The following is a 22809-nucleotide window of genomic DNA, read 5'->3' on the forward strand; positions in this document are numbered from 1 at the left end:
ATCACAAGGATTTAGGATACACACAATTAGCGAAAGCATCACAAGGATTTAGGATACACACAATTAGCGAAAGCATCACGAGTATTTAGCAGTCTCAGGGGAGAGGAGGATCTCAGGGAGCAGAAGACTCTCCCTGCTCAGAATACACAGCGCTTCACAGGACGGTGGGCTCCGTCCCGCCCCCTGGCACACTGGCTTATGTCTTCAATTCCAGCTGGAATTGTGAGGCCATATTAGCTGCTGCTTCGTGTGTATCCTCTGGAAAATTTTTACACCATCAATGACCTAAATTTGGATCTAGTGATAGTCTAGAGAAGGACTCTTTCAGTTTTGGGAGCTGCAAAGAGTCTTCTTGTCTTAGTGTACTTCTGAAAGCTGCCTGGGTGAAGAAGAGATTGATTGGCTCAAAGATGGACCATTGTGAAGAAAATAATTGAATCCACTTCCTTCCTCCCTGGTGAGTGGGCCATCTGGTCGACCCTTCCGCCTTCAGCAAAGGGAAGTAAAGTGCACAGTTACCAGCTGTCCCCACCAAGGCTGGCAGGGCTGGACCTTCGCCGTCCCTGCAGTCTCTGCTCTCTCACTGCCACCCGACTGCTCCTGCATCTGCAGCTTCCCATGCTGATCTTCCATAGTAGGGGGCTCCTTTAGGAAGAGCCCTTAGTGAGGCCTCTTCTCCTCTCACTTCTTCTGGAAGTGAGACCACTTCCGTCTCGTTAGCTGTGCATGGCTATACATACATTTGCAGAAAACAAACACACCACGAGGTGTACCTGAAACACTCAAGGTGGGTATTTGCTGCGTGGGGAATGTGTGCTTCACTGTGGAATGACGTGGCGGTGGCCTGGCTCACCCTACTGTGGGGACCCAACAGAGGTGAAGATGCCCGTTTCCCCTCCTGAGAGCTCGGAAGTGGGATTCTCTGTATTTACATTCTTTATAACATATCAGAAATTTGATGTGCTTTTGAGTTCTTCCCATAGTGTCTATCAAATGGTACTGAAGCATTATTTGGTAGCAATAGCAATCAATCGTAAAGCAATATCTTACATTTCTATGGATGTTATAAATTATAGTGTGCTTCCAAACACACTTGCATTTGGTCCTAACACCCAAGCACTGGATTCCTTTTGTCTTCCACCCCTTCTTTGCTTTTTTGTCCCATCCCTGAAGCCTTCAGTTTCTCTAATTTCTAAATAATCACCTCAGACTTTTCTTGAGAATCTCGACTCCTTATCATAAGGCACAAGGTGTGATAAAGTCAGCAAGGGATATCTCGTGGGAGAGAGGAAGCTCAGGCCAAGATAAGGCATGTCGGGTTTGAGCACAGACGGGGAGGGCCTGGTGGACATGCACAGTGACCCCCCATTAATCCATTCACAGAACACTGTGGATCTTCAATTATTATTTCAATCTGCATCTCTTCCATTTCAGTTGTACAATTGGCACGTAAAATATCAAGCTCTCATTACAAATTCCTAAGATAACATTCTGAAAACATGAATTTTATATTTAAAACAACCAAACAACCTAGGAAAAGGTTGAGTTTGTTTCTCATTCATTTGTTGTCTTTTTGCCTGAGTTGAGAATAAGTGTGAGCCGCAATTGCACGAGGACAAGGCAGTTGCCAACTATAGATGTCACTTTGCATGACATCTGTTAGGACCGACTGCTGTTTCTGGCATCATCAGTGGAGTTGGGCTGGTATTAATGCTTTGCTTTCCTCATCAATCCACAATGGCTTTTCTGCCAGAGGTGCCAGCAAATAACAGAGTTACTTCTTATAAAGGCATTCATATGTCCATTCTTCCGTTCTGGAGGATTGGACCACAGTCCCGGAGCGCTGTGGTGTCCCTTGTTCTATACAAGACATCAGGAACACCAGCACACCAAGTCGCTTGCAGACGGATGATGACACAGACATTAAATACATAATTTAATAGTGCAATAATGTTACAGAAAAGCATTTACAAAGTGTTACGGTTGTGTCCAGATGGGAAAATAATGAACTCTGCCTGTGAATCCAGGCACGGCTTTCCAGAACGTGGGAGATGTGCCTCTGAGCCACGAGCTTTGTTTCTCAGTCCTGGAGACTGGAAGCCCACAGCCAAGATGCAGGCTGCAGTGTCCCGTGGGCCCTTCCTCCTTAGGTTGCCGACGGCGCCTTCTTGCTGTGTCTTCTCACGTGGTCTTCCCCCGATGCATGTGTGTAGACAGGAGGCAAGCTCTCTGTTGTCTCTTCTTGTGAAGACACTGATCCTGTCCTGAGGGCCCCACCCTCATGACCTCATGTAACCCTCATTACCTCCCAGAGGCCCTCTGTCCACACTGTGGGTTCGAGCTTCCACATGTGAGTTTGGGAGGGACACAGTTCAGGCCATAGAGGCCTGACGTCCTTCCTCTCAGCTACACTTCTTGTAGTTTCTGTTCAAATGTCAGTTTATTAGAAAATCTCTCTGACCTCCTTATATACAAACAGGATGCAACCCCCACCCTTGACTCCCTTGTCCTGCTTTTTTCTTCTCTTAGTGGGTTTATCTGTTTATTGTTTATGCCCCATCCCTGCACTAGAATACAAGAAAGGCAATATGGAAAAACGAAAGCCATTCAGCTTGCTGGGCTGATAGAAGTGCAGTCTGTTTTGTTCACTGCTCTACCCAAGGTTCTCAGGGCAGGGTTGGCAGGGAAGGTGCTGGATAGACATGTGTTGGATGGATGGATGGGTGCATAGGTGGATGGATGGATGGATGGACAGATGGGTGGATAGATGAATAGATGGATGGATGGATGGATGGATGGATGGATGAAAGTTTGATCACCTCGTTACACCAAATTGTTCATTGTAGACACGCTCTTCCATTTTACTGGATCTCCGAGGTATGCTTGTGGTACTGAACAGAACAGGGAATGTCTTATAGTCTCACTTTCACTATTCTAGGCAAAAATATATAATTCTGCCAAGAAATGCACTACTGAAGCTTAGCGTTCCAGGGCATAATTTATTAACTTGTCTTGTCCTTCATGGGAAGCAGCGTCAGCTCTCCTCAAATTTTCAATAATTCAGCTCCTGCAAGTTAAGATGAGGAAGTCATTTGAATCTGGGAGCCAAATGAGATGTTCAGAGAAGCACATATTTATCTGCATTCTAACTCAAAGAAAGTCTCTATGCTCTGGTTACACCCATGTAGAAATTGAATGTGTATATAGACCATGACTAGAAAGGAAAATGGGGAAAATGAAAAGTTTTATTTTCTTGGATTAGCAAGATTACTCATGATTTGTTTCCTCCCTAACTTGTTTCCTGTTAGTATTGTTAACAATAGTATTTGTGTCAGTTAAAAAAGAAATTACCTGTACTGTGAAATGTGAAATTTGGCAAATGAAAATGGAGTGTAGTAGAGAATGTCTGCTTTCATGTGGGCAAAATTGCCCTTTTTAAATGTGTAAGAATGCTGCCTGGAAGGCAATATGGTGCATCTGTCTTTAAGAAATGATGTTGGGGCACCTGGGTGGCTCAGTCAGTTAAGCATCTGACTCTTGGTTTCGGCTCAGGTCCTGAGATTGAGCCCTTCGTTTGGGCTCCCTGCTGAGCATGGAGTCTGCTTAAGATTCTCTCTCTCCCTCTCCCTCTCTTCCTTCCCCTTCCCCTCCCTCTCTCTCTCTCTAGAAAAGAAAGAAAGCAAGCAATGGTGTCATTGACCCAGGATCACTTCCCTTGAGTACACTATGCTGTCAATGCCTGTTTGGTTATTTAGGGTACATTCTCCCATTCAATAATACATACCAAACTGGTTTTCTGTGCAAAGTATTTTCTTAGTCCAGTGAACAGGAGGAAGGCAGAGTCTTTGTCCCCTTTCCAGAAGTCCTTGCCTCCCATTTGTTTTCCACCCCTGCATAGCAACTTCACAGCTTTGTATCTCTCTCTTCCATCCTATATGTGTTCATAGAACTTTTACTCTATTGGACATTTTTAAGATCATTTATTTCCACCTTCCTTTCTGGATGATTGGACCTCCAGGACCCCTGTTAGGTGTTCACCATCCTGCACACTTCCTGGTGAAGCATCTCATTCTACTGTGAGGTGATACTCATGGCTGGGAATTTTGAGTTGTACTGAAACACAGTTCTACCTTCTGGAGCTGTACAGAATAAGTCTCCTCTTCCATGTGATAGTTCAAGTGGATGAAGACTCTTAAGTATTTGGCTTTTGAGGCTGAACTCTTCCTTCAACGTGACATGTTTTGCAAACATCTCCATCTTCTGGTCATCTTGGTAGGCACTCTGACACCATCCAGCCTAGACCTGGACATCCCACTGTGGATGTGTTGGGGCTGGTAAGAGGCTCACTGAGTCTCAGAAGGACCTCTGTCACTGCAACATGGGTTCAAGTACACTTCTACAAGTAAATCAGCTACACTACTAGCTCGTCAAGAAATTGACACAAAGAAAAAGTCTTAGGCTTCTTCATGCATATAAACTTTGACCAGTGTATTTAATAGATATGTTTAGTACAGATTTTAGAATTCTAGATTATTATTATTAACAACAAGATTCAAAAGATACCAATTGTTTGAGCTGATGAAGACAATAACATTAATTTTATTATTCTGTATCTTGAATAAGATTTGGTCTTAAAGATTAAAATATTCTGGTTTGATTGTTACCCTGGGATTTAATATGAACAGTGTTTGTGAAATGTCCGCTAGAGGGCTGCCTGGGTCCTCAGTCAGTTAAGCCTCTAACTCTTGATTTCAGCTTAGATCATGATCTCAGAGTTGTGAGATCAAGCCCCGTGTCACATAGGGCTCCATACTGGGTGTGGAGCTACTTAAGATTCTCTCTCTCCCTCTCCCTCTGCCCCTCCCCTCCCTCACGCACTCACACTCTCTCTCTCTCAAAGAAAGAAAGAAAGAAAGAAAGAAAGAAAGAAAGAAAGAAAGAAAGAAAGATCCACTAGGGTCTGCGAGACATTATGTGTACTACCTTGTTCATATGAATAATACTGCTTCAAGATTTATGCTATTCACAAATTTGGTGAATTTTCAAATTTTCTTCATAAACTTGGGCAAAGTGAAAAGTTGCTGAATCAGCAAAATCTGATTACTTCTTCTTGTTATTGGCCTGTGATTTTCTTGCATAGGAAAATCTATCCATTCAGAAATGAGATCAACTCAGTATAACTTTTTGTCATTTTTAAGTGCTAAAAGCCACTTCTTAATAGATAAATTCTGGATAGCAAATAAGATTGGTAGAAATTTTTAAACAACAATAAAATCCTTTCTTACTAAGAGCATAGTGGCCCTCAGAATTTCTCTTAATTTGATAATCTAGATAGCCAATATTGAATATTTGCATGTCAATTATCAATCATTTGCCATCCTCTATTTAACGTCACCTTTATTTCAATTTGCAGAAATTTGCTACATTCTAATGAACTTTGAGTTTGGGATGAAGCTGTATTTGGGTATTGCATTATCTACTTTTTGAGGCCACCTCTATTCTACTTCATCTTGAGTTGGAGTTAATATGAGTTGTAATTATGGGCACTATAAGAGAGAATGTTTTGTGTTCTGTTTATGGGCAGAAGGACCAGTAGACTGTTTGCAGTGTGACCATATGTCTTTATTTGCCTTGGGGAGTGCCAGTTGCTCTTGTATTACTGATGATAACTTTTATCAATATAAACTATTATGTTTATTAATTATTAATTATAAATATTAACCAGTTTGTCTCTCTAAGGATCCCAGCTTGGAATGTAAATTATATGAGCACCCTGATTTGAAAGGAATTGAAAGTTGGTTTCAGCAGCCAATATGCCTGATGAATTTCCTAGATTTATCCAACCTTTAGCACACTTTAGCAATGTCTCCAGATTCTTCCTCCCATCCCTAACCCCTGCGACCATGCAAACACAGCTCCCAGGAGGGATGAAAATCTAGAATAGGTATAAGTGAATCACCCAGTGAAGAGACCTGGGCAATCTTGAAGTCTTGTATGAAGTTCTACAGAAGGGAGAAAGGGCTCAAGATCATGAGCAGTGGGTCCAGGTTAATTATACTCGGCATGCAGGATGTGCTAAATAAATGTTTGAATCTGGTACCCTGAAATAGAAGTTAATGGTGTGGATGTGAATGAGAAGGAAGATGAGAGAGGACTGGGAGCCGGCAATATTAATCATACTTGGGTTTGACTCAGTGGGGTTAGGAGGTTGGCTGTCACGAAGGGAAACGCCACAGTTGCCCTGTGCTGTGGAACCCAGTGTCCCGAGTGAAGAGACAATCAGTTCTCAGCAAAGCTGTAAACATAATATACTATCACATTTGTTCTTGAGATCAGGTTTTGCAGGGACGAGAGCAGGAGGCCGAAGGGCGGAAAAAAGAGCTACTCGTAGTTCAAGGATGAGAATATGCCTCGTTCACTCTTCCGTGTCTTGGTTTTTGATTCAAATGGAATGTATTTATTTGGTTTTTATTTTATTTTCTTACTTCACTCACTGGGTTTCTCTTTCCTGTTGTTGTTTTTAGGAGCTGGTGGGGAGCAACCCTCCCCAAAGAAACTGGAAGGGCATAGCGATTGCACTCCTTGTGATCCTGGTCATCTGCTCCTTGATTGTCACCTCGGTCATACTGCTGACTCCAGGTACTTACATTTATTTTTGGAAAAGCAAGTCACTGTGTGGGAGAAAGTGTCTAGCTGTGCTTTGCAGTTTTTTTCTAAGTAACTACCTGTTACATAATTTATTTTTCCCAGGTTCTAATTCTCATTGTGCCATATTGTTAAATGAGTAATGTTTCAATGAAAAAAATCCATTTTGTATGCTTTGAATTCATTTATATTATTGTTGACTAGGTAGAAACACTTGGCATATATTAAAATTCATAATTACTTCTTCATGCTTGATGAGCTTTAAGACAGTGGCGTTATAAATATGACACGTCTATGGATCTCATGGAATCTGTAGCTACTGTATCAAAGATGCATTTTAAAAATTAGTTCACACTCAATGTATGTTGTTTTAATAAGAACAGAGGTACTTGATGAAATAAAAGTATAAGAAAGAGTCAGAAATCTCACAGGGAAGAAAAAACACACAAAATCTTTAGCAAAATCCTACAGCAAAAATGTGTATACACCTGCACCTTGAATGTTTCAAAAATAAGTGCTATGGGAGCTTGGAGGAGAGAGAGGTCCTTCGTGAGGAAGTTCAGGAAGAAGGTGAGATGTGAGGCAGGTTGTGGTGGAGTATGAGCTTAAGGAGAGAAGGAAGACTTTTCCTGGAAGACAACCACATGGCAGTTGTAGGAGACCACTGTGGCCACATTCTCATTGTCATGTTTGTCTCCTAATTGTTTGGAAAAAAAAAAAAAAACCACAGTTCTAACCCTCAGTAAATAGACTGCACAGGTATTAGACCTTAAGATGGAAAAAGAAGTAGATACATTGAAATGTATTAATTAATTAATTAATTAATTAATTTTACATTTTTACAAAAAGTGCCAGTAAATGATGATGTACTTTTAAATGATTCCAAAACTTCAGTGACAAAAAGAGTAATCTGTACCCTTAAACCAAAACTAGATAAAGGTATCACAAGAAATGAAAACTATAATCAGTATCCCTTATGGGGGCGCCTGGGTGGCTCAGTTGTTAAGCGTCTGCCTTCGGCTCAGGTCATGATCCCAGGGTCCTGGGATCGAGCCCCACATCGGGCTCCCTGCTCAGTGGGGAGTCTGCTTTTCCCTCTCTCACTCCCCCTGCTTGTGTTCCCTCTCTCGCTGTGTCTCTCTCTGTCAAATAAATAAATAAAATCTTTATTAAAAAAAATCCCTTATGAATATAGATGTAAAAATCTCAACAAAATGCAAGCAAACTGATCCAGCAACGTATAAAAAGGCTTATACACCTTAACCAAATGTGATTTATCCCAGGAAAATAAATTTGATTTAATGTATGAAAATCAATGTAATACATACATATTAATAGAATAAAGGGAGGGAAGGAACCCACAGAGCTGACATTTGCAAAGTCCAAAATCTTTTCATAACAAAATATTCAACAAGCTAGTAGAAATTTCCTCAACCTGATAAAGAGCATGTATGAAAAACCCACAACTAATATCGTACTTAATGGTGAAAGGTTGAAAGCATTTCCCTAAGATCAGGAACAGACAAGGATGCTCAGTCTCCCCATATCTATTTAACATTCTATTAGAGATTCTAGCCAAGGCAATGCAAGGGGAAAAAATACAGATAGGAAAAAAGTAAATGATTTCTATTCTCAGATGACATGAACTTGTATATAGAAAATCTTAAGGAATACACACACACACACACACACACACGCAAATGCAGCAAGGCTGGATAATACAAGATCAATATACAGAAATCATTTGTATTCCCATACATTAGCAATGAACAATCTAAAAATTAAATTAAGAAAGTGATTCCTGGGGTGCCTGGGTGGCTCAGTTGGTTAAGCGACTGCCTTTGGCTCAGGTCATGATCCTGGAGTCCCTGGATCGAGTCCCGCATCGGGCTCCCTGCTCGGCAGGGAGTCTGTTTCTCCCTCTGACCCTCCCCCCTCTCATGTGCTTGCTCTCTCTCATTCTCTCTCTCTCAAATAAATAAATAAAATCTTTAAAAAAAAAAAAGAAAGAAAGAAAGTGATTCTACCTGCAATAGTTTTGAAAATAATAAAGTACTTAGGAATAATTTAACAGAAGATATACAAACTTGTGCACTGAAAAATCATAAAACATAATTGAAAGAAATTAAAGAAGACCTAAGTAAATGAAAAGATACTCTGTGTTTATGGATTGGAAGATCTAATATTGGTAATATAGCAATACTTCCCAAATACATTTATAGACTCAATCCAATCTTTATAAAAATCCCAATTTCCTTTATTGGAGAAATAGGCAAGCTGATTCTAAAATTCATATGAAAATACAAGGGACTCAGAACAACCAAAACGACCTTGAGAAAGAATGGTTAAAGTGCTTATACTTCCTGATTTTAAAACTTACTCTAAAGCTACAGTAATGATGGTATTAGCATAAGTATAGACCCATAGATGAACGGAATAGAACTGAGTTCAGAAATAAACCCATACATCTATGGCCAATTGATTTTTGACAAAGGTGCCACGATCTTTCGATGGGGAAAGCATAGTCTTTTCAACAAATAGCGCTTGCCCAACTGAATATTCACATGCAAAAGAGCAAAGTTGGAGCCCTACCTCACACTGTATACAAAAATCACCTCAGCGTTGATCAACAACCTAATAAAAGAGCTAAAACTACAAAATTCTTGAAGAAAACTTAGGAGCATATATTTATGACCTTGAATTAGGCAACAGTTTCTTAGATATGACACCAGAAGCATAAGCAACCAAAGAAAAAATAGATAAATTGGACTTCATTGAACTTAAAAATGTTTGTGCATCAGTGGACACTATCAAGAAAGTGAAAAGACAACCCATAGAATGTGAGAAAATATTTGCAAGATATATGTTCTGTAGAGGTCAAGTGTCCAGATTGTATAAAGAATTATTATAACTCAAAACAGAGAAATAATGTAATTAAAAACAACCAAAGGATTTAAAAAACACTTATCCAAAGAAATACAAATGGCCAATAAGCATTAAGAAAAGATGTTCAACATCATTAGTCATTAAGGAAATGCCAATCATACTCACAGTATACCACTTCATACCCACTAGGATGGCTATGAAAAGGAAAAAAAAAAAAAGGAAAATAACAGGTATTGGTAAGGATGTGGAAAAATGGGGAACTTCAAACATTACTAGTAGGAATGTAAAATTGTGTAGACTCTGTGGAAAACTGTTCAGTAGTTCCTCAAAAAGTAAACATAGAGTTAGCATATGACCGAGTCATTCCACTCCCAGGTATATACCCCCCAAAATTGAAAACATATGTTCATACAGAAGCTTCCATATGGATGTCCATAGGACCATTATTGATAAGAGCCAAAAAGATAGAAGACATTATGCTAAGTGAAGGAAGTTAGACCCAAAAGGCCACATAGTGTATTATCCCAGAATGGGCAAATCCACAGAGATAGAGGTACATTAGTGGTTGCTCGGGGCTAGATGTGGGGACAGTGAGAAGTGACTGCTAATAGGTATGAGATTTATTTCCTTTTTTAAAAAATGATGTATTTTTAGAGACGCTTTAGATTCACAGAAAAATTGAGAGGAAGTCACAGAGATTTCCCATATACCGTCTGTCCCCACACAACGTATAACCTCCCTGGTTATCAACATCCCCACTGAGTGGTACATTTGATACAACTGATAAGCCTACATGGATGCATCAAAATAAGATTTCTTTTGGGAGTGATGAAAATATTTGGAATTTGATAGTGGTGATGGATTCACAACTCTGTTAATACATCAAGAACTACTCAATTGTACATATTAAAAAGTGAAACTTCATAGTAAATCAATTTCATCTCACTTGAGCTGTTAGTTTACATGATAGTGGAAACATTATAAAAAAAACATGGGGTAATCTGGCCATACTTATATACTGAAGTACCATAAAAACTTGCCTAATGTTGAAGAGGTTTCAGTAGCAATTATGAAAAAGAGAATGTTGCTCTCTCTCCCTGAGTATGCTTTATGAGCATACCTGAGTTGCCTGGGGCACCTGGACTCAGGATTCAGTACGGTGCATCTGACTGATCACGGAAAAAATGGATTCAGCCATTGAAATCTGAGTAGGGAGAGGGTTAGTAAAGACAAATACTTGTTCTATTTTGTGATTGGCTGACAATGTTTCACCTTAGCTGGCGATGTCAGCAACCACGTACTTTTAATTAACATGGAGGAAATCAGATCTTCCTCAGGATTCACGGAGTACGTGTCCCTACCATTGCTTTTCTTTGAACAGAACTGTGCTTTATATGAGAAAGTGATTATTGAACAGTTGATTCTGTGGTTGTCCAGCACTGGAGAGGGGGCTTAGAAAGAACAGTGTTTTAAGTACTTCGCAGTTGCTGCTGCCCTCCCAAGGCACACATGAGTGTCCATGTCACCCCAAGTCCTAGGGTGCCTGCATTCGTCACTTCAGTGTGAAATAAAAGGGCACCCCCCCCCCCGCAGCTCCTTTCTCCCCAATGGTCCAGCAGCAAGGCTGGGTGGTAAATGTTCTCGCGGAATAAATTTTGAACCAGTTCAGAAGCCTTCCCTCCTTGTGCCCATGCAACACCCACAGAGAGCTGTCCCTCGGTCTTCTCCACTGTGTAGGGAAGCATGTCCCAGTCTCTCAAATGCAGCCGCTAACCCTGCGAGTCATTTACATTCAGCTCTCATGCGCAGTGTGCCTCCTGCAATAGAGAATATCGTCATTGTAACCATTACCTCTTCGAATGCTGGCGGCCAGTTGTCAGGGGCAACAACAATGGGCAGGAGGCATCTGCTGGTGGTGGGGCTGGGGTGCCTCCCTGAATTCCAGGAGAGGCTTTGAAGAGCAGAATTTCTTTTATTCTTCTGTCAAAATAAAAATGTGGCTGAGCCTTGCCTAACCCTTGGGCTCTGTTGGGCTTCCGTGGCTAGTATTTTGTTTTGCAGGTTGTGCTGCTCAGGGAGTCTGTGTCCTAGGTTAGGACGATCAGCCATGCCTGTTCAGTAGCAAAGGGACTGCCGTCCCTCCCACCGCGGGCTTTCTGCATCCGCCATCCTGGGGTGCAGCACTGGCTTTTGTTTGGCAATCAAAATTCGGTCAGGCAGAAGAGAATGTCAAATCGCTCAACCTGCCCCTGGCTCCAGAGCTTTCTCAAATTTACGAACCTGCAGAGCATCCTCACCTCAACCAATAGGACGTACTCATTGGTCAAACGTAAATGCTCCCCTCTTGGGGGCTGAGAGCATTGAGCTCGTGTTGGGTGCAGTGTGAGAAAAGGAGACACAAATGCTCTTCCTGAGAGCTTAGCGTTGGTTGAAAAAGACGGAAGGAACAAGCATGAGGAGAATTTCGCAGACGTGTGATCAGGAAGCAAAAACAGAAGAGGAGTCTTAGGCAGGGCTTGGGTAAGCCCTGTTGAGTGCTGCCTGTCACTGAGTCACTGACCTAAAGACCGTGAGCACCACTAAGGGCCACAGTGGCTTCCACTGGGTGAGAGACGAAGAGCAGCCTTAAGGAGAGGAGAGTCCTAGTGACGACAACACCCTGCAAGTTTCTGTGCTGGCCTGCGTGCCTTCGCACCCAGTCTTGCCTCCGTTTTGATAGACTTACTTAGAAATTGTAGTAGGTATTTTTCTTAAAATCTAAATTCAGTTAATTAACATATAATGTATTATTGGTTTCAGAGGTAGAGTTCAGTGATTCTTCAGTCTTATATAACACCCAGTGCTCATTCCACCATGTGCCCTCCTTAATGCCCATCACCCAGTTACCCCATCCCCTGTCCCCTCCCTCCAGTAACCCTTAGTTTGTTTCTGTGATTAGAGTCTCTTAGGGTTTGTCTCCCTCTCTGGTTTTGTCTTGTTTTATTTTTTTCTCTCTTCCCCTATGATCCTCTGTTTTGTTTCTTAAATTCCACATATGAGTGAGATCATGTGGTATTTGTCTTTCTCTGACTGACATATTTCACTTAGCATAATACCCTCTAATTCCATCCACATCATTCACGTGAGTCCCCTTTCCAGCTTGGTAGGAAGAATCACATGGAGGCCCTGTTGGTACCCAAGATCTTTAAGGGGCTCATGGTAATCATTCTGAACGACAAGTACCCTGTTCTGTAGCGCCGTCTAATTACCACCAGTTATGCACAATTTATGTTTTAAAGATCAAATTAAAAGTGTTTAAGGCAATCTTATTTCCAAAGGGACTAGCCAAATGAGAATGTGTCCTTTTCAATTTTGTCATTCATTTCCCCCTTGCTAGTCTATGCTCTTTTCTAAATTTCTCTTTGGTGTAATAGACTCAAAGTTACCTTTTTTATTTTCAGATATTAAATATGTGCCTATGCCAGGTCAGACACAGCCTATGCCCTTTTGGGCAGCTACAGTTCTTGCATTCTGATGGAAAGGACTCTGACATTCTCCAGTGCCACCATTAATGTCGTAGGAGCTGAAAAATCCAGCAGAATCCCATTTGCATTAAAACAGCCCTGACAGTTGACCTTATGGATTTTCACATTAGGGAAGATGGACAACAATTTCTGATGGAAAACACTAGAACACTTAGAGGTGGTGTGTAACCAAAAAGCCTTGGACATTTGAAAATCACAGTGATAGTAGACTTTGGGCTAAGGCCACACAGAGGTTATCAGAATATAAGACTCGTGAGTCTTTTGGGTGGGAGCAGAGCATAGAGATTATTTTTATGGAGTTGAAATTTCATCACTGGTTTAGGTCCAATGTCTGTAACTGCTTTGCTAACTCTCAGCTTACCTTTTTTTAATTTTCAATTGGACCCGATAGGCTTTACTGAGAGGGAGTGAAATCTAGCAAATTGGCCATCACGGCTCATAAATTGGATTCTCCTATAGGAGAGAGTAAGTACGAGCAAGTCAGATACTTAATCAAGTGTTCTGAATAGACACCAGAGTCAAAATAAGATGAAATGGGTTTGTGTGGAAAAAAGCTATATTAAAATTACATTTGAGAGAATCCCTCCACTTCAGAGGTGTGACTGCTAGTTAACAAAGGAAGTTCTGTAATAAAATTTCCATGGATTTTTTTTTTAAGTAGACTGTTTTTTTTTAGGGCAGTTTTGGATTCACAGCAAAACTGAGAGGCAGGCACAGAGTTTTCCCAGACACCCCCTGCCACCAGGCACGCACAGCCTCCCCCGTTATCAATCCCCACCAGAGTGGCACATTTTTTACAATGGATGAACCTTCACTGACCCATCGTTATCACTCAAAATTCATAGTTTACATTAAGGTGCACTCTTGGTGGGATGCTTGGATGTCGCTGTCAGTTAAGAGTCTGACTCTTGGTTTTGGTTCAAGTCTTGATTTCACGGTCATGGAATTAATCCCTGTGTCAGGCTCCATGCTCAGTGTGGAGTCTGCTTAAGTTTCTCTCTCCCTCTCCCTTGGCCCCTCCCACCCCGCACTCTCACTCTCTCTAGAATAAACAAATCTTTTTTTAAAAAAGGTGCACTCTTGGTGTTGTGCATGCCATGGGCCTGGACAAATATGTGATGGCACCATCCGCCATTACAGTATCCTACAGAAGAGCTTCACTGCCCTAAGAACCCTCTGTGGTCTGTCTGTTCATCCCTCCCTCCCCCATAACCCCTGGCAGAGAAGTTTTTACTGTCTCTGCAGTCGTGCCTTTTCCAGAATGTCATACAGTTGGAACCATACAGTATGGAGCCTTCTTTCACTTATAGGCTTTTAAGGTTCTGCCTTTTCATGGCTTGACAGCTCATTTCTTTTTAGTGCTGAATGGTATTCCATTGTCTGGATGGACCACACTTTGTTTATCCATTCACCCACTGAAGGACATTTTGCTTGCTTCCAAGAGTTGGCAATTATGAACAAAGCTGCTGTAAACATTCACGTGCAGGTTGCTATGTAGTCATAATTTTCAACTTCTTTGGGTAAATACTAAAGAGTGTGATTACTGAAATACATGCTACAAGTGTATTTTGTTTTGTAAGCTGTCTTCCAACCTGGCTGCCCCATTCTGCATCCCCACCAGGACTCAACGAGAGTTCCGGTGGCTCCACAAACTTGCCAGCATTCTGTGTCGGCAGTATTCTGGGTTTTGGCCATTCTCATAGGTGTGGAGTGGTATCTCATTGTTTGAAGCTCATCTTTTAAAAATTCTGGAACGGGGCGCCTGGGTGGCTCAGTTGGTTAAGCAACTGCCTTCGGCTCAGGTCATGATCCTGGAGTCCCAGGATCGAGTCCCGCATCGGGCTCCCTGCTCAGCAGGGAGTCTGCTTCTCCCTCTCCCGCTCCCCCCCTCTTGTGCTCTGTCTCTCAAATAAATAAATAAAATCTTTAAAAAAAAAAATTCTGGAACAACTGATTTTTAAACATTTATTTAAAATACACATATAATGTTATATTGTTTAATGAATTTTTAAACTGAACAGGCTCCTATAACCAGTACCCAGATCAAAACACAGAATTCAACCAGCATCCCAGAAGCCCCCTCCCATGCTTTCTCATCACTAATTCCCCCAAAGGTCCCCTAATTTCTAACATCATAGATAGTTTTGCATGCTTTTATACTTCTTGCATTTATAGTATTACTATAATCATGTAGTATGTATTCTTTTACAACTGCTTCTTTTGTTCAATATAATGTTTGTGAGATTTATTATAGTATTTTAAGTTGTATTGAGGCCCAATTTTTAATCTCTGTATAGTCTATGCATAATCTCTCTGACAGTTGGAAAGTAGCTTAACAGTAATTTAAAAAACTCGTGTGTATATCATAACAAGTGACATACACCTTACTGCTTATCATGGTTTCTTGTAGAAATAGGTGATTTGGCCATGTCTTCCGGGCATTTTCTCTGTTCTCCTTCCTATATTAAACTCATCCCGATCTCATCAGAGCTCATCCGCTGTATATGACTATGACCAAGTGTCCTATCACAGGACATGTAAGTTACTTGATCAGTCTCTGGTATTGTTCACTTGCACTTGGGCATCTCTAGTTGTGTTTCTAGATTCCTTTGTTCCCAGCTGGCCAATTGGGTGAATAGTGTCTCCTCCAGTCATGAAGTAGATACTTGCTTTTGCTGCCGTTGCTGGTACTCTTGTCATTATTGTTTCTGATTAAGTTAATTTGTTAATGCCAAGTGAAACTAAGTGCTTTATGTAAAGGGATAGTGCAGATAATATTTATGATGACAGTCCAGAATATGGGCGAGACTGGGGAGGACAGGAAGCATCGGTGGAAGGTTTTATGGAAGATGAGGAATTTGAAAGACAGATGCAGGACAGATGAAGGCAGTCCAAGAGGGAAGGTCCCCCACAAGCCACCATAAGCCTGAAGCACTGGCTGGACGGAAGGTGCCTGGCCGGGAAGCCATGGAGGGACGTAATGAGTGTCAGGAGTTAAGGATGGAGGGATGGGGTGGTGACAGACTGGGAGAATGTGGAATGCTGGGCGCTGGGTTTGAGATGGTCCTCTAAGGGTTCCTGTCATTTGTAACAATTTATAAGTTGTAACCATTTTTAGAATCTGATAAAACTGTAAGTCATCCTATCATTGGAGAAGGGCACACATGTCCTTGTAAACATTTGGATTTACTTCAGGAAGCTCACGTACCTGGTCAGCCTGTCCATCGGCCATGTTCGGGATCAGCTTGAGCATTTATCCAAAGCCCAGATGTTACAATATCAGCGTACCTTTGTCCCGAACAGAACACCTCACTACAATAATTCAAACCACAAGGGTTACATTGTTTCACAAAATGAGAAGTCCAGGGGCACCAGGGTGGCTCAACTGGTTAAGTGGCCCACTCTTGATTTTGGCTCAGGTCATGATCCCAGGGTTGTGAGAGCCCTTGTCGGGCTTCGTGCTCAGTGGGGAGTCTGCTTGAGATTCTCTCTCTCCCTTTGTCCTCCCCCACTCTTTCTCTCTCTCAAATAAATAAAAAAATCTCAAAAGAAAAAAAAGGGTTCTCTCTTTCCTTCTCCCTCTGCCCCTCCCTAAACTTTAAAAAAAAGAGAGAGAGAGAGAGAGAAAGAAAAGAAGTCCGGACCTGGTCAGGCCCAGGATGGTTCAGGGGCTCCGAGATCTGCCCAGTTCCCGTGGGCGTGCGGGGGCCCCGAGATCTGCGCCACTCCCGTCGGCATGCTGGCAAAGTGGTTGCGCTGGCTCCACACGTCCCATCTCCCACCCTCACAGGAAAGACGGGAAAACCATAGAACTTGCCTCCTGTAGTTCTGTCGTTTCCTGTAGCCAGCCGGGAGACAGCTTACTTACCACAACTATATTGTATGGCCTCCCTTAGCTGGAAGGGGGGTTGAGAAAGTCAGTATTTCTCAGGGTCAGCCTCTGCGGACGTGGAAGGGTACAGTGGCTCTCAGGGAGGCAGCTTCCTATCTGCCACAACAAGACTCCTTGACTTATGAAATATTTTATGAATGCAGTCTTCATCCCTTGAACTTGAACAGTGAGTTTGCACCATTCCTTAAATTGAAGCATATCTGAAAAGAGGGAGTTCTGACAGATTCTCATAAAAGAAGGAATTTACACTGCTGCTAACCTTATAGTTAGTTGCAAACTTCTAAAGTCCTGAAGGGTGGGTCCCTAGGAGAATCTTAACAATCTCTATTTTGACTTTTCATCATTAGTTCTAGGGTTGTGAGGTGCATCTTGCTTATTTATTGAATTCTTACACTGAAGAGCCATTTATTTGAAGGACGGCAGTGGATTATTATTCATGCTTGCGTTAAGAATCTAAGCTAAGGGAAACGTGCCTACATACTTATCCACAAAGGGGCACTTTTCAAAGCATTGCTACATTTTGCATCCTATTTTAAAGGCATAGTTGTATATAAACCATGGAAAGGATAAATCTTATCCTGGCACTCTGGCTTTCTTTAGTCTGTTGCCTGGTTTGGATGAAAGCCTCTTGGTAAAGTTCAAGGGAATTTGGGGAGCCTTGAGGACCACCTGTTACAAGGAGCAGCCAGTCTAGTAGTTGCTATTTTAGGGGAGACTCTAGCCAGTCAGGAACCAGAGTTAGCAATTGAGGAGTTTTAAGGCGAGTTATCAGGTCTGGGTCAGGAACACAGAAACAGATGATATAGTAAGATCAGAGAAGCGGAGAGAAGTCGCCCACAATGAACTAGGCAGGTCAAAGCACCAAGGAGGATTCAGTTCCAGGCTGCAACGGTCCACCTTCCCCACGAGGCAGAAGTCTTACCTTGAACCCTGCGGGAACAACCATTTATTCCTTCAGCAAAAACAGCACATATATGCACTTCCTCAGATGGCTGTTGACTATTCCTCAAATTCCAGATTATTTCTAAATTAACTCTGTGCTTTTATGTGAGGTCTGAAAATGAGCAGAACTGGGTTGAGATAATTTACAGAACCTCGGATTTATCAGTCTTTTCTCCCTTGCTTTATCCTTATCCAGGTTCTTTTTTGTCTTTTTTTTTTTAATTCAGTAAATGTATGATTATTGTGTTTTCAGAGGATGCCTTCTAAAGTAGTGGGTTAGGGGCGCCTGGGTGGCTTAGTCGTTAAGCGTCTGCCTTTGGCTCAGGTCATGATCCCAGGGTCCTGGGATCGAGTCCCGCATCAGGCTCCCTGCTCAGCGGGAAGCCTGTTCTTCCTCTCCCACTCCCCCTGCTTGTGTTCCCTCTCTCGCTGTCTCTCTCTCTCAAAAAATAAATAAAATCTTTAAAAATAAATAAATAAATAAAGTAGTGGGTTAGTGGGAAATGGAGAAAAGGTCTTGAGGGATCTGCTGGGTGAGAGGATGACTCCCCAAAGGTTCCATGTTCTAATCCCTGGAACCTGGGAATGTCACTTTATATGGCAAAAAGGGGTTGTTGCAGAGGTGGTTACGTTAAGCACCTGACATGGGGGGTTTTCCTGCTTTATCCATGGATCCTAAATGCAACCACGTGTATCTTTATAAGAAGGAGGCAGAGAGAGATCTGACACAGACAGAGGGGAGAAGGCAATGTGGCCAGGGAGACGGAGGTCGTAGTGATGCAGCCATGAGGCAGGGTGCACCCACAGCCACAGCAGGGATGAAGAAGAGAGGCTCCCCTACAGCTCTTACAGGCGCTGTGGAGGGTAAGGGCTAGAAAGGGGTGCGCTGGACACGCCGCCCTCCCCCCACCCACCTGCTCACAGGAGAGGCCATGCCGCCCTCCCCACCTCTCTGGAGGACTCCTCTCGGCTTCAGAATTTGGTTCTTTATCATCTCTGCTGCCAGAGAAGGAACTGCAATGTATTCACATCCAGATATCTATTGGTGTTTTTAAAATGTTGAGAGGATGGGCCTGGAGGAGATTATGCTAAGTGAAATAAGTCAAGCGAGAAAGTCAATTATCATATGGTTTCACTTATATGTGGAACATAAGGAATAGCATGGAGGACATTAGGAGAAGGAAGGGAAAAATGAAGGGGGAGAAATCAGAGGGGGACACAAACCATGAGAGACTATGGACTCTGAGAAGCCGAAGGTTCTAGAGGGGAGGGGGGCAGGGGGATGGGTTAGCTAGTGATGGGTATTAAAGAGGGCACGTACTGCATGGAGCACTGGGTGTTATATGAAAACAATGGATCGTGGATCACTACATCAAAAACTAATGATGAACTGTATGGTGACTAACATAACATAATAAAATTAAATTAAATTAAAAAAAACAAATAAAATGTTGAGAGGAAAGGACAAGACCCATCCCCTGCCTTGACTTAATTTATTTTTATGATTTTACTTACATGCGTGAAACAGAAGTAAGTTCCACTTACAATTCATATGAAATTAACAGAAATAATCAAATTAAATACAGATCAATCAACAAGGTCAATAAAATTCAAGTAAAAAAAATGTACATTTTGTGGGGCAAATGATGACGATTCCTGAAACTAAATCTCCCTTAAAATGTGTGTATGGTATTTGCCACTGGGAGGTGGGCACTTGGGGATCAATGAGGCACCCCTAGCAGCCACGATTTCTGTGTGGGGAGCACCACACACCTTTGTCCACATAACAACTGTGCCATCAGCTGGGAAGATTAAATAAGCTAGCTGACCGTGGTGTTGGTACATCCTGAAGACACATTCCAGCTCAGATACTAGATTCAGGTGTGAGTATGTGCTAGGATCAGAATATGACTTTATTAATGATGGAGTATGTATAAACAAAAAAAAATAGTGAAAAAGCTATTAAATGAACAACCAAAATCAAAATAATAGTACTTTTTTTTTTAATACTATCAATTCTACAGCCAGTCTCTAGAAATCATTCATTACATTTCACCAATTCTGATGTTAGTTTTTCTGGTGTTTATTTCTGAGATTCTTAGTATTATGCTTATCTACCAATATTCACAGACGACTCCTATCAAAGTGAAGAATGCTGCTCACTTATAATTCCTCCCACTTCCTTTCTTCACTCTGTTATGAAACCTTTGAAGTTATTTTTAAGTCCTTTATAGATTTCTTTCATAACTTTAAATGCAAATGTCTTTATGTATACATTTCTTGGTCCTCCGACCTTAAGTGGTATGTATTGACCCCTCCCTGGCTAATCTGGGGAACCTCCTCCCCAGCTGGCCCAGCACCTTCCGTTCTTCCTTGCAGCTTTGGTAATATTTGCAGCCTCTTTTCTCACTTTAATAAAATCTCCCACCAAATAATAAGTTGATTTAAAAACCCACCATTGGTCTTGAGGCATTCAGGCCAAGTGGACTCTCATTTCTTCAAATCCATTAGTAGCTATGACTTACCTTATTGCTACTTGGACCTTGACTTTCTTAAACAAACCAGTTTTCTTAGCGATTCTAATGGATTATTTCTACTTGAAATGAACAAGTAAAACCGTCCTTATTGAGGACAAAAGAAATGCCTGTGTAGAATGTGCTAATCAAACATAGGGGTACATTTAGAAAGGTTGCAGAATACAAGATCTATATGCAAATGCTGTGTTTTATGGGCTAGCAACAGAAAGTTGGAAATTGAAATTTTAAAAATACCAGTTGTATTAGTGGGCTCAGGCTGGCATGATAAAATACCCACACTGAGTGGCTTACACAACAGAAATTTATTTTCTCATAGTTCTCGAGGCTTTTTTTTTTTTTTAGATTTTATTTATTTATTTATTAGAGAGCGAGCGAGAGAGAAACAGCATGAGAGAGGAGAGGGTCAGAGGGAGAAGCAGGCTCCCCGCTGAGCCGGGAGCCCGATGTGGGACTCGATCCCAGGACCCTGGGATCATGACCTGAGCCGAAGGCAGTCGCTTAACCAACTGAGCCACCCAGGCGCCCAGTTCTCGAGGCTTTAAGTCCAAGATCAAACACCAGCAGGATTGGTTTCTAGTGAGACCTCTCTCTCTGGCTTGCAAACAGCCCCTTCTTGCTGTATCTCACATTGCTTTTTGTCTCCGTGCTTAGCGAGAGAGTGTCTCTTCCTCTTTCCCTACAAGGACACTGGTTCTGTTGGAATAGAACCCCACCTTTATGGTCCCATCTAACTTTAATTACCTCCTTTAGGGCTGTATCTCCAAATACAGTCACACTGGGGGTTAGGGCTTCAGCATATGAATGGGAGAGGGGTGCAACTCAATCCCAAACACCTGTCCTCATGGACACCTTTGGGGGGCATTATTTTACCCACAGTCTGACCCACAGCCCTTAAAGATTCACATGCATCCCACATACAAAGTACATTCTCTCCATCCTAAGGTCCCCAGAAGTCCCAAGCTATTGCAGCATCAACTCAGAGTCCAAAATTTCATCAGCTCAAAAGTCCCAAGTATCATCATCTGTCACCAGAACGAGTTATGGTAAGACTCTGGGTAGGCTCCATTTCACGACCTGTAGGCATGTTACCCAGTTTAAACTTCATTGTTCCTAAGTTGTTGATAGTGAAGCATGACTAAATTTATTCTTTCATTATGATAAGAATCTACCAAGGAAATATGAGTATCATTTATAATAAATAGCACTGATTGTACTTCTTAAAAAAAAAAAAAGTTCTAACTGGCAGTATTGATTCCAGCATCTACATAGAGCACTCACTCCATTAACATGCTGGCAGAGTGAAGGGAATTGCTTCCTGTGTTTTCATAGTTTTTTCCTTGGACTAAATGGCTGTCCATGTTAGGTTCATCACTAATGGTACAAACAGCAGTGAGCTGATGTTCAGCAAATCTGTATCATTGGAACTCATGAATTAACAGTTCAGACTTGGAAAAATGGAGTTTCTCTGCTCCTGGGTGGCACAGTCAGTTGAGTGTCCAGCTCTTGATTTTAGCTCAGGTCATGATCTCAGGGTTGTGAGATCCAGCCCCACGTCAGGCTCTGTGCACAGCAGAGAGTCTGCTTGAGATTCTCTCTCCCTCTTCCTCTATCTCTCCTGCTCATGCTCTCTCTCCAATCAATCAATCAACCAATCAGTCAATCTTTTAAAAAAAAGTTTGATTTCCGTATGTTCCTCTGAGTGTTTGTATGGAAGCAAACAAATATTACGAGCTTCTATAGAAAGAACATACAAATATGTTCCCTGTGACTTATTCTAAATATCAAAGTACTTTTACTCTGAGCCTGCAGTTGGGCTCTGCCTCCGCTGTGAAGCTGTGTTCCACCTGCCCACCACAGTCTTTGTCTTCTTGGTTTGAAAACCCTTATACTTGACACTTGCCACATCACACACAGCGGGGTGAACACTTGCTGAGTGCCACTGTTGTGTGTGTTCCTTGTTGATCTGATTCAGAGGCTAAATTTTTCTCATCACAGAAATGTGTCAATAAAAATGGTTTTTAAACCTTTTTCTTTATTTACAGAATTTTTTTTAACCTGGAGAACATAGTGTTTTATCAGGCTCTTCATAAGCATTACCTGCCTGATATTTTCTGTGTTCTGGAATGTAATTAGCATCCCACTTTTGGAATAGGTTGCACACAAGCCAGATTCTGTGAACGATTTCCCTGCGAGTGTGGCTCATCTAGCCTGACTCACTTTCCACACATCTTCAGAGAAGCCTTGCAACCTCTCAGTAGCTCAGGTTTGCCTTCCATAAAATGGCTTTGCTTCCTCCTGTTTCTTATAGGATCAAGAGTTAAAACTGTCAGTGTCCTACCAAGACAGCAGAGCATTTTTGGAGTTGTCACTTATTCCAGTTTCT

General features: G+C 41.9%; 1 protein-coding gene across 1 annotated transcript in view; it reads left to right on the forward strand.

Moving 5' to 3' along the window:
* Window positions 1-22809, forward strand: part of DPP6 (dipeptidyl peptidase like 6) — a 694644-nt gene that overhangs the window by 312888 nt on the left and 358947 nt on the right. Inside the window, exon 2 of the mRNA XM_021692851.2 lies at window positions 6525-6639. Within this exon, the coding sequence (XP_021548526.1) occupies window positions 6525-6639 (115 nt within the window). The remainder of the gene's footprint in view (window positions 1-6524; window positions 6640-22809) is intronic.

Source organism: Neomonachus schauinslandi, chromosome 12, assembly GCF_002201575.2.
Source record: "Neomonachus schauinslandi chromosome 12, ASM220157v2, whole genome shotgun sequence".
In the NCBI taxonomy this organism is placed as follows: Eukaryota; Metazoa; Chordata; class Mammalia; order Carnivora; family Phocidae; genus Neomonachus; species Neomonachus schauinslandi.